Raw genomic sequence first — 12460 nt, 5'->3', positions numbered from 1 at the left:
GACACCTCAATAGGAAGAACCCGTGAATATTATGCTAGAGGGGTTGCTGGCCAAAGACTCCTATGAGGTCTCAGTCATGACCAAAAAGAAGAAGGGGACAAAGAATACCAGGCAAGGAACCTGACCATCCGAGGTAGTACCTTGGATGTTCTTCAAGAGAGCCAGCAGGACTTGGAGTCCAACTCCAGCTCCGACCAATGGAAGAATCCAGCGGGGTCCACTCCTCCCAAGGTGGGAAGAGGGAGAGGGTGACATTCGAGGATGTCGAGGAGTTGGCTCCTCCTCGGATCTACAAGCGTCCGAGAAAAGCCCATGCGACCCCGACAGGCCAATCATCGGCACCAGTTGAGAAAATCAGCTCAGGATCCTTCGAGGACTCGTCCTCGTGACCATCCATCTGCCCACAGGTGAGTAGTTTTACATACTTACTCCGATCAGTAAGGCGACTAAATCATAAACTTCATATTCCTCATTTCTTGTAGAGTCCCACATGATCTGCCGGGCAAGGAAGACTCTGATAAGGGTGTTCCAAGGCCCTCACTGGCCTTGAGCTCCTATGAGTCGGTGCCTAATCCCCTACCCCGACTCAAACTGGGTTCGAGGAGGTGACGTTTGATACCTCTCCAACGTATCTATAATTTTTTATTGTTCCATGCTATTATATTATCTGTTTTGGATGTTTTATATGCATTAATATGCTATTTTATATTATTTTTGGGACTAACTTATTAACCCAAAGCTCAGTGCCAGTTTCTATTTTTCCTTGTTTTTGAGTTCTACCAAAAAGGAATATCAAAAGGAGTCCAAACGGAATAAAACTTTACGATGATTTTTCTTGGACCAGAAGACACACGTAGGACTTGAGGAGGAAGTCAGAAGAGTCCTGAGGACTCCACAAGCCCTCAGGGTGCACCCTAGGGGGGCGCCCCCTAGCTTGTGGGCCCCCCGGGAGTCCTCCAACCCTAATTCTTGGCCTATAGATTCAGAAATATTCCCAAACGACCAGAAGCGTCCACCAAAACACTATTTTGCTGCTGTAACCTTCTGTACTCGTGAGATCCCATCTTGGGACCTTTTCCGGCACCCTGCCGGAGGGGGATTCGATCACGTCAGGCTTCTACATCAACTCTATTGCCCTTCCGATGAAGCGTGAGTAGTTTACCACAGACCTACGGGTCCATACAAGTAGCTAGATGGTTTCTTCTCTCTCTTTGATCCTCAATACCATGTTCTCCTCGATGTTCTTGGAGATCTATCCGGATGTAATCTTCTTTTGCGGTGTGTTTGTCGAGATCCGATGAATTGTGGATTTATGATCAGATTATCTATGAATATTATTTGAATCTTCTCTGAATTCTTATATGCATGATTTGATATCTTCGTATTTCTCTTCAAATTATTGGTTTGGTTTGGCCAACTTGATTGGTTCTTATTGCAATGGGAGAGGTGCTTAGTTTTGGGTTCAATCTTGCGGTGTCCTCACCTAGTGACAAAGTAGGGGTAGCGAGGCACGTATTTGTATTGTTGTCATCAAGGGTAAAAATATGAGTTTTCATCATATTGCTTGAGTTTATCCCTCTACATCATGTCATCTTACTTAAGGCGTTACTCCGTTCTTATGAACTTAATACTTTAGATGCATGCTGGATAGCGGGCTATGTGTGGAGTAATAGTAGTAGATGCAGAATCATTTCGATCTACTTGACATGGACGTGATGCATATATGCATAATCATTGCTTTGGATATCATCATAACTTTGCTCTTTTCTACCAATTGCTTGACAGTAATTTGTTCACCCACCGTATTATTTGCCTTCAAGAGAGACGCCTCTAGTGGAACCTATGGCCCCCGGGTCTATTTTTCCATCATATATTTTTAGATCTATAAACCAAAAATTACAAAAATATCTTGCTGCAATTTGTTTACTTTTATTTTGTTTTACGTTTTAGTAATCTTTTATATCTATCTCTATCATATCTCACCTTTGCAAGTGACCGTGAAGGGACTGACAACCCCTTTATCACGTTGGGTGCAAGTGTTTGATTGTTTGTGTAGGTGCATATATTGGAGACTTGCTTGTATCTCCTATTGGATTGATACCTTGGTTCTTAACTGATGGAAATACTTATCTCTACTTTGTTGCATCACCCTTTCCTATTCAAGGGAAAAACCAAAGCAAGCTAAAGAAGTAGCAGGAAGAATTTCTGGCGCCGTTGCCGGGGAGGTATACATCAAGCCTACCAAGTACCTATCATGAACTCTCATCTCTTGCACTACATTATTTTCCATTTTCCTCTTGTTTTCCTCTCCCCCACTTCTAAAACGATTTCAGAAAAATACAAAATATTTTCCTCTTTATTCGCCCTTCTTCCGTTTGTCTTTTCGTTTGCTTTTTGGTTGCTCGTGTGCTAGATTGCTTGCTTTGTCACAATGACTCAAGAGAATACCAAGTTGTGTGATTTTTCCAATACTAATAATAATGATTTTATTAGTACTTCAATTGCTCCCACCACTAGTGCGGAATCTTATGAAATTAATGCCGCTTTGTTTAATCTTGTTATGAAAGAACAATTTTTCGGCCTTCCTAGAGAAGATGCAGCATCCCATCTAAATACTTTCATTGAGTTGTGTGATATGAAAAAGAAGAAAGATGTGGATAATGATATTTTTAAATTAAAGCTATTTTCGTTCTCACTACAAGATCGTGCTAAAACTTGCTTTTCATCTTTGCCTACAAATAGTATTGATTCATTGAATAAGTGTAAAGATGCTTTTATTTCCAAATATTTTCCTCCCGCTAAGATCATCTCCCTTAGGAATGATATAGTGAATTTTAAGCAACTTGATCATGAACATGTTGCACAATCTTGGGAGGGGATGAAATTGATGATAAGAAATTGCCCTACTCATGGTTTAAGTTTATGGATGATCATACAATTTTTTATGCCGGATTGAATTTTGCTTCTAGAAATCTTTTAAATTTGGCAACGGGAGGTACTTTTATGGAAATCGCATTACGATAATCTACTAAAATCCTAGATAATATCATGGCTAATTACTCTCAATGGCATATGAAAGATCCTCTACTAGTAAAAAAGTGCACACGATTGAAGAAATTAATGTTTTGAGTGGAAAGATGGATGAACTTATGAAATTATTTGCTATTAAGAGTGCTACTATTGAGCCTAATGATATGCCTTTGTCTACTTTGATTGAGAGTAATAATGAATCTATGGATGTGAATTTTGTTGGTAGGAACAATTTTGGTAATAACGCGTATAGAGGTAATTTCAACCCTAGGCCTTTTCCTAGTATTTCCTCTAATAATTATGGTAATTCCTACAACAATTCTTATGTAAATTATAATAAGATGCCCTCTGATATTGAGAACAATATTAAAGAATTTATTAGTTCTCAAAAGAATGTTAATGCTATGGTTGAAGAAAAACTGCTTAAGATTGATGATTTGGCTAGGAACATGGATAGAATTTCTCTTGAGATTGATTCTTTGAAAATTAGATCTATTCCACCCAAGCATGATATTAATGAGTCTCTAAAGGCTATGAGAATCTCTATTGATGAATGTGAAGAAAGAACCACTAGGATGCATGCTGTGAAGGAGGAACTACAACAGGCGACCGAGATAGCCATGGGTAAACCATACTTACTACGGTGTGTATTGGGCCAGCAAGCCTTTCCCAAGTTGACGCAAAATTGGCGTTTATTAGGTGCCTTCTCAGACCTCCCGTGAAGCATGGATGATGTATGCCAGTACGTTAGCTCGCGCGAAGATGCGGCCGAGCAGAAGTCCTTCTGACTGCAATTCAAGGAGCCGGACGACGCTCCTATCCTCGGGAACCAATTTAAGTAGTTGGCGAAGCTGCAGGGGGCGATGAAGTCGGCCATGGAGGACCTCTTCAAGGTTGTGTGTTTGCAGCCGTCTAGGCCCACTATCCCAAGTTGAAGTTGGAGCCGCTCGCCTTGGAGGGCCCTGAGAGGAACAACCAGCGGGTTCAGCAGGACAAGTACTTCGGGAAGGTTATTCCAGCTGCTCAGATATACAGGAAGAAGTGTAAAAGGGAGTCAATTCTAGAAGATCTTGATTAGACTCTCCATTTATTATCTCCTTGGAATGCCGAGCTATAAGTGTAAAAATGATAAGCTCCTTGTTAATTAGAAGGAATGCCTTTGCTGCTTTATGCTTGTCTTGTTATTTTGACTCGACCGTGACCATTGAAATGTGTAGTTGGTAGTCGTCGGCTTCCACCCCTTAGTAGAAACTACTTTCGGTGTTTCCTTTACTGATTGCAACTTAACCGATGTGTCGGTGCCCGGAGGCGGTTATATCGGTGGAAAGAAGGCAATAAGACCTTTAGGGCTAAAACATACACTTAGTCATAGGAGCTTTAGGTGTGTGTGTGAGGGGGGGGGGGCTGTGACGCCCCGACTTAATCATGCACTAATCATACATGCAAATGTGCGATCAAGATGAGAGACTAACGGGAAAATATCACAACACAACTCTAGACACAAATTAAAGTCATACAAGCTTTATATTACAAGACAGGGGCCTCGAGGGCACGAATACATAAGCTCAAATACAAACGAGTCAGTGAAGCAACAATATCTGAGTACAGACATAAGGTAAACAAGTCTGCCTTACGAAGGCTAGCAAAACCAACAACAACGATCGAAAAGGCAAGGCCTCCTGCCTAGGAGCCTCCTAACTACTCCTGGTCGTCGGCGGCCTCCACGTAGTAGTAGGCACCCTCGTGGTAGTAGTAGTCATCAGTGGTGTCCAGCTGGCTCCTGGACTCCGTCATCTGATCACAACAATCAGGTATAGGGGAAAAGGGGTAGCAAAGCAACCGTGAGTACTCATCCAACATACTCGCAAGACTTACATCATATCTATATTAAGTATGCATCAGTATCAAAGAAATGGGGCTATATCTTTGGACTGAACTGCAGAAATGCCAAAATAGAGGGAAGGCCTAGCCTATCAAAGACTAGCATCTTGAAGCATCTTGCAGCATTAGAAGAGTGCAAATTAGCATATTATAAAGTAGCAAGTATATTGTAGTATCGCCTAGAGATCCTTTCTCGGAGCCATCATATCCATTTCATGTCTCCAATATCCGGTTCTAGTTGTATAGATCAGGATACAACTCCGAGCGTCCATTACCGCGTACACGACTATTCGAATAGATTAACTTCCCTACATGGGTGCACAGACTTACCCAACACGCTCAATTAACTCCGGCCAAACACACTTTCCTGGGTCATGCCCGACCTCGGCTGATTGACACGCCGTAGTCCTACCTAGGCTCAACAAAGAGGCCAACACACCGGTCTACATCCTAAATGCGAAGGGTTCATGGGCCAATCGTGCTTTGCAATCTTGCGCGTTGAGAGGATGACCAGGATCGGTCCTGGCTACATCTTTATATAAAGCATGTGCTTATGCGGACCATCCGAGCGCGTGCCGCTAAACAGCTGACGTCACTGAGCTTTCAAAAGAATCGTACAACGCAGAGTGCCCATATGATGTCTACTACACAACCTTCTTCTTGTAGACGTTGTTGGGCCTCCAAGTGCAGAGGTTTGTAGGACAGTAGCAAATTTCCCTCAAGTGGATGACCTATGGTTTATCAATCCGTAGGAGGCGTAGGATGAAGATGGTCTCTCTCAAGCAATCCTGCAACCAAATAACAAAGAGTCTCTTGTGTCCCCAACACACCCAATACAATGGTAAATTGTATAGGTGCACTAGTTCGGCGAAGAGATGGTGATACAAGTGGTATATGGATGGTAGATAAAGGTATTTGTAATCTGAAATAATAAAAACAGCAAGGTAGCAAGTGATAAAAGTGAGCGCAAACGGTATTGCAATGATAGGAAACAAGGCCTAGGGTTCATACTTTCACTAGTGTAAGTCCTCTCAACAATACTAACATAATTGGATCATAAAACTATCCCTCAACATGCAACAAAGAGTCACTCCAAAGTCACTAATAGCGGAGAACGAACGAAGAGATTATGGTAGGGTACGAAACCACCTCAAAGTTATTCTTTCGAATCAATCCGTTGGCCTATTCCTATAAGTGTCACAAACAACCCTAGAGTTCGTACTAGAATAACACCTTAAGACACAAATCAACCAAAACCCTAATGTCACCTAGATACTCCAATGTCACCTCAAATATCCGTGGGTATGATTATACGATATGCGTCACACAATCTCAGATTCATCTATTCAACCAACACAAAGGACCTCAAAGAGTGCCCCAAAGTTTCTACCGGAGAATCACGATGAAAACGTGTGCCAACCCCTATGCATAGGTTCCCAATGTCACGAAACCCGCAAGTTGATCACCAAGACATACATCAAGTGTTCTCAAATCTTTAAAGACTCAATCCGATAAGATTACTTCAAAGGGGAAACTCAATTCATTACAAGAGAGAAGAGGGGGAGGAGAAACATAGGATCCAACTATAATAGCAAAGCTCGCAATACATCAAGATCGTATCGTCTCAAGAACACGAGAGAGAGAGAGATCAAACACATAGCTACTGGTACATACCCTCAGCCCCGAGGGAGAATTACTCCCTCCTCGTCATGGAGAGCACCGGGATGACGAAGATGGCCACCGGAGAGGGATTGCCCCCTCCGGCAGGGTGCCGGAACGGGTCTAGATTGGCTTTTGGTGGCTACGGAGGCTTCTGGCGGAAGAACTCCCGATCTAATCTCCGTTCTGGAAGTTTTAGGTTACGTAGGTATATATGGGTGCAGGAGGTACATCGGTGGACCGAAGGGGGGGCCCCGAGGCAGGGGGGCGCGCCCCATACCCTCGTGAGCTCCTCCTTCATCTTCTGACGTAGGGTCCAAGTCTATCCGGTAGGTTTCCTTCCAAAAATAACTTCTCCAGTTGATTTCGTTCCGTTTCGACTCCGTCTGATATTCCTTTTCTTCGAAACACTGAAATAGGCAAAAAACAGCAAATCTGGGCTGGGCCTCCGGTTAATAGGTTAGTCCCGAAAGTAATATAAAAGTGGATAGTAAAGCCCAATATTGCCCAAAACAGTAGATAATATAGCATGGAGCAATCAAAAATTATAGATACGTTGGAGACGTATCAAGCATCCCCAAGCTTAATTCCTGCTCGTCCTCGAGTAGGTAAATGATAAAAAAGATAATTTTTGATGTGGAGTGCTAGTTGGCATAATTTCAATGTAATTCTTCTTACTTGTTATATGAATATTCAGATCCGAAAGATTCAAGACAAAAGTTCATATTGACATAAAAATAATAATACTTCAAGCATACTAACTAAGCAATTATGTCTTCTCAAAATAACATGGCCAAAGAAAGTTCATCCCTACAAAATCATATAGTTTAGTCATGCTCCATTTTCGTCACACAAGAATGCTCTCATCATGCACAACCTCGATGACAAGCCAAGAAATTGTTTCATACTTTAGTAATCTCAAACCTATAAACTTTCACGCAATACATGAGCGCGAGCCATGGATATAGCACTATGGGTGGAATAGAATAATGAGGGGGTTATGTGGAGAAGACAAAAAAGGAGAAAGTCTCACATCAACGAGGCTAAACAATGGACTATGGAGATGCCCATCAATTGATGTTAATGCGAGGAGTAGGGATTGCCATGCAACGGATGCACTAGAGCTATAAATGTATGAAAGCTCAACAAAAGAAACTAGTGGGTGTGCATCCAACTTGCTTGCTCACGAAGACCTAGGGCACTTGAGAAGGCCCATTGTTGGAATATACAAGCCAAGTTCTATAATGAAAAATTCCCACTAGTATATGGAAGTGACAAAACAAGAGACTCTCTATCATAAAGATCATGGTGCTACTTTGAAGCACAAGTGTGGAAAAAGGATAGTAGCATTGTCCCCTTTTTTTTTATTTGGCCTTTCTTTTTTTGGCCTTTCTCTTTTTTTATTTGGCCTTCCTTTTTTTTGGCCTTTTTTTGGGACAATGCTCTATTAATGATGATCATCACACTTCTATTTATTTACAACTCAATGATTACAACTCGATACTAGAACAAAGTATGACTCTATATGAATGCCTCCAGCGGTGTACCGGGATATGCAATGAATCAAGAGTGACAAGTATGAAAGAATTATGAACGGTGGCTTTGCCACAAATACTATCGACGCGTTTGGTTCGCCAATTTCGCACCGCCTCCCGATTACATCGCTTCCCGAAAATGTTACGGGCGTTTGGTTTGGCTGGGCCGGTTTCCGTTGCCGTGTAATCGGATACGTCGCTTCGGAAAACCGAAAACAGGGCACACCGAGTGAAAACAGAAAACGCTCATCTCCGTAATCAGATCCACTTTCCCTTCCTCCGCTCGTCCCGACCTCGCCTCCACCATGAGCTCTCCCCGTCGCCGCCACGACCTCCCCTCGCCGTCGGAGTAGGAACGCCGGCCTCTCACTCCTCCGCCGCAAGATCCAAAGCCGGACCTCTCCAAGCTCCGCCCCAAACAGCTGGTCCCCTTTCTTTCCTCGACGCGAACCTTCCCTGGATCGGCATCTTCGACAAGAACCACGGTGCGCCACCTCCCCTCTTCCCTCCCTCCTCTTCTTCTCGTGCTCTAGTGCCCGGATCTATCGTTTCCTTTCTCCGAACTGGAAGATCCAAGCGTTTTGGCTGAACTGTACTCTGGTTAGGGCTTCAGACTTAGTAAACCAGTTGAGATTTGGGTACTGTTCATGAATGTGCGCATGACTGGAATATTTTGAGGGATTCTTTGGTGGAATTAGTAATTTTTGCTTCCTTGTCATACTGTGATTTGTTGTCCCCAACAAATGAGGTGGTCAGATCCTTTTCTCTGTTGGATATAGATAAATAAAGTAGTTGTATTGGATCACACTGCATTGTCCTGTGCTTATATAGGCTGCTTGTTGTTCAATCAGAATTTGATGCTTGAGAATTGCATGGATTGCTCACATTGTATTGTACTGTACTACCTCACTGTAAATCTGATGCTTACTGCATTACCTAGATTTTCTTGTGCCCTTTTGTTTTGCGAGGGTGATACTATAAGAGAATAGCTATGGAGGAGATAATATGAATAATATGAGTCATGCATGCCCTTGATAGGGAAGAGGCTGCTTGTTATTTAAAGAATAATTTGATTCTACAGTTTCTTGTGGATCACATATGCTGTACTGCACCGCTGTTGTGGCCTCAGTGAGAGTGTGTGATGTATCCTGTTTTAGTTTGTTAGGTTGCAAAAGAAACATGTTTGGAGTTGTCTTTCCTTTTCATCTCTATAGCTTTGCACTTGCCCTGTGGTGAGGCTGGTTGTTAAAACTCTGGTACTCGTTCGGTCAGATGATATAATCTGATTAGTAGTATAACACACTAATATCACTCATGATGTTCATGTTGTAGAATTGTTTGGGCGCATTAGATGGTACACACGTCAAGGTTACCGTCCCAGCTAATCTAAGAGGGAGGTATAGGTCAAGGCTGGCTGATATTGATACAAATGTTTTGGGTGTATGTGCACCCGACATGCAGTTTATTTATATATTACCTGGCTGGGAGGGTTCGGCACATGATGGTCGTGTTCTTAGAGATGCTATTTCGAGGTTGGATGGGTTTCGAGTCCCTCAAGGACAATACTACCTTGTTGATGCTGGCTACACAAATGCAAATGGATTTTTAGCTCCTTATCGAGGTCAAAGGTACCACTTAGGTGGTTGGACTGCACAAAACCCACCACGCAGCGCAGAGGAATATTATAATATGCTGCACACTAGAGCTAGAAATATTATTGAGAGATGCTTTGGAAGACTCAAGGGCCGGTGGGCGATTTTGAGGTCTCCATCATATTTTCCTATCAAAACTCATTGCCGGATTATAATGGCATGCGCTCTATTACACAATCTGATTTTACAAAATATGGCTGAGGATCCACTCGCTGGTGAGGATGGGATGATGCAAGATAACATGGAAATCTTGGAGGGAGAGAACGATGAACCTGAGTTTATCACTCATATATCAACATCTAATGAGTGGACTAATTTCCGGAATACTCTTTCTCAAGGGATGTATAATAGCTATAGAGCTAGAGGCCACTAAGGTTTGTGTTTCGGTGGATGATTGCAGATGTACATATATGCTTGTTTTAATTATAGAAATCTGAATATCTCATGAACTAATTTAACTTGTGCATTTTGTAGGTATGGACAACATGGATAGCTCAAGTGTTGCACGTGGCAAGGGGAAAAACAAAAGAAAGTGGACAACAATGGAGGACGATGAGCTAGTCAATGCTCTCTATGATCTGTCATTGGATCCACGGTGGAAAGGTGATAATGGTTTCAAGAATGGGTATTCCTCAGTGCTGGAAAGTAGGTTGGCTGAAAAGGTACCTGGTTGTGGTCTTAGTGCTGCCCCACACATTGAGTCAAGGGTGAGATACTTTAGGACCAAGTATGGAGCAATTGAAGTTATGCTTAAAAGAAGTGGGTTTTCTTGGGATGAGAATAGGAAAATGATCCAGTGTGAAAAGCAATCATATGAGGAACATTGTAAGGTATATAACTCCAGATGCCTATTACTTTTGCATTACATTTTCTACTTGTGGCCATATGGATTATCCAGCTGACATCTCTTGTATTACTACTTCTACTAGAAGTGAGGTCCTATTGGATACCTCCTTTCCCTTCCAGTCACATTATTTCATAGATATAGATTGGAGAAAGTGCTTTTTCTGGTTCACTGCATGATTTTTCTTTACCTTGTAAGTTGTCGCACCGCATGACCTAGAAAACTGAGAACGTATGGAACTTCTTGAACAATATTTTATCTATTGATTATGGTTGTAGTAGAGTTAACCAAAAATATGATTTCCGTGCTTATTGTATTTTGCAGCTTCACAATGAGGCCAAGGGCTTGTATGGTGTGCCGTTCCCTTATTTTGATAAGTTGGCTACAATTTATAGCAAAGATATAGCTACTGGGGAGGGTGCGGAAGGTTTTGGCGAAGCTATAACAAATTTGCAGAATGAGATTGTCATCGAGGATGAGATGAATGATGAAGAGGAAGATGACAGAACGTCAAGAGAGACACCTAGACGGTCTGTTGACGGCCATGTCACCGCTGATTCTACAAACTCTAAGAAGAGAAAGAAAGGTAACGGGTCTCGTAGGTCAGAATCAACGGATCCTTTTCTCGCCATGTTTGGAGATGTAAACAGCCAGCTGAAGAGTGTCACTCAGAATGTTGGCCAAATGGCAGCAACAATGGAACGCGAAGCTATTGCCCAAGAGAAAGCAATGGAGGAAGATCCTAGACAGAAGTTTAAAGAGAAAGCTATCAATGAATTATCAAGGCTTGGATTCACTGGGACTGAAATCGTGAATGCTGCCAGCATATTTGCCAAAGCTCCAGAAGAAATGCATATGATGCTTGCACTCCCGCAGAATCTGAGGAGGGAGTATGTTAAGAAAACGCTTGGTAAGTTAAATTCATGCACTATTATCTTGTTCTGATGTTAAGTGATAGTTATGTGCTGTTATCTTGTTCTTTCTCTCTTAAAAAGAACAGTCTGAGCAATACTAAACTGTTATATGTCATACCTTTGTTGAACAAATCCCATGTGATGCGACTGAACTTGCTTGTATATATTCCAATAACTAGGCCATGCACATTGATTTATGTCAGAAATGTCCAACACTGCCATTTCAGTTTTTATTGTTTATTGTTAGGCAGATTTCATGTGTGTTGTCATGAACAGATGAAATCCAACTTGCTATTACAATATCCTTCTTAGATCTGGGGCATTCAAGATTTGTTTTTCATGGCAAATCATATATGCAAAGCTTCTACATTTGCAATTCTTCAGAACTACAACATGTCTTGTTTAGAGAAATGACAAATTTTTGTTGGTCCAATGATGTGCTAGATGATGCAATTAGAAGATAAGGATCTGCTGCTACTGGTGGTGATGAGGAGCTGATGATGTGGATAATGCAATTAGAAGATGAGGGACTGCTGGTACTTGTGGTGATGATGAGCTGATGTGGTACCAGATGGATATCACATGAAAAATGTTATTGCTACTTTTCAACAATGAGAAAATGATCTGTTTTGTTGGCTATTAATTATGCATGTGTTAATACATTTTTTGCTGATGACCCCATTTATGGAGTTAGCTTGAATTTGTTCAAATATTTATCTATTAAGATCCATCAGAAAAAATCTGTTACCTATGATATATGACATGGACATGTCAGCCATGTACTAATGCTATATTGTGTAATCCCAATACATGGGTCAACCAAACGCTGCACTGTATTCAGAATGCATACCTTTGTTCAACCAAACAGAAGACGTGTTCACTCAATACACCATCTAATACAGTGCAGTCTGAATACAAAGCTGAATATGTTACCATAGGCGAACC

At 41.8% G+C, this 12460-nt stretch overlaps 1 protein-coding gene across 1 annotated transcript; it reads left to right on the top strand.

Annotated features, from left to right (window-relative positions):
- The first annotated feature begins 8340 nt into the window (after positions 1-8340).
- LOC147959231 (uncharacterized) lies at positions 8341-12198 on the top strand. Its single transcript, XM_087536880.1, has 4 exons — positions 8341-8590; positions 10232-10587; positions 10926-11511; positions 11960-12198. The coding sequence occupies exons 2-4, from the start codon at positions 10234-10236 to the stop codon at positions 11977-11979; spliced, it is 960 nt and encodes a 319-aa protein (XP_087393006.1). The 5' UTR covers positions 8341-8590; positions 10232-10233; the 3' UTR covers positions 11980-12198.
- Positions 12199-12460: the final 262 nt, after the last annotated feature.

The sequence above is a fragment of the Triticum urartu genome, chromosome 7A, assembly GCF_056163025.1.
Source record: "Triticum urartu cultivar PI428250 chromosome 7A, HENAU_Tu73, whole genome shotgun sequence".
In the NCBI taxonomy this organism is placed as follows: domain Eukaryota; kingdom Viridiplantae; phylum Streptophyta; class Magnoliopsida; order Poales; family Poaceae; genus Triticum; species Triticum urartu.
This window is presented reverse-complemented; position numbering and strand designations above follow the sequence as displayed.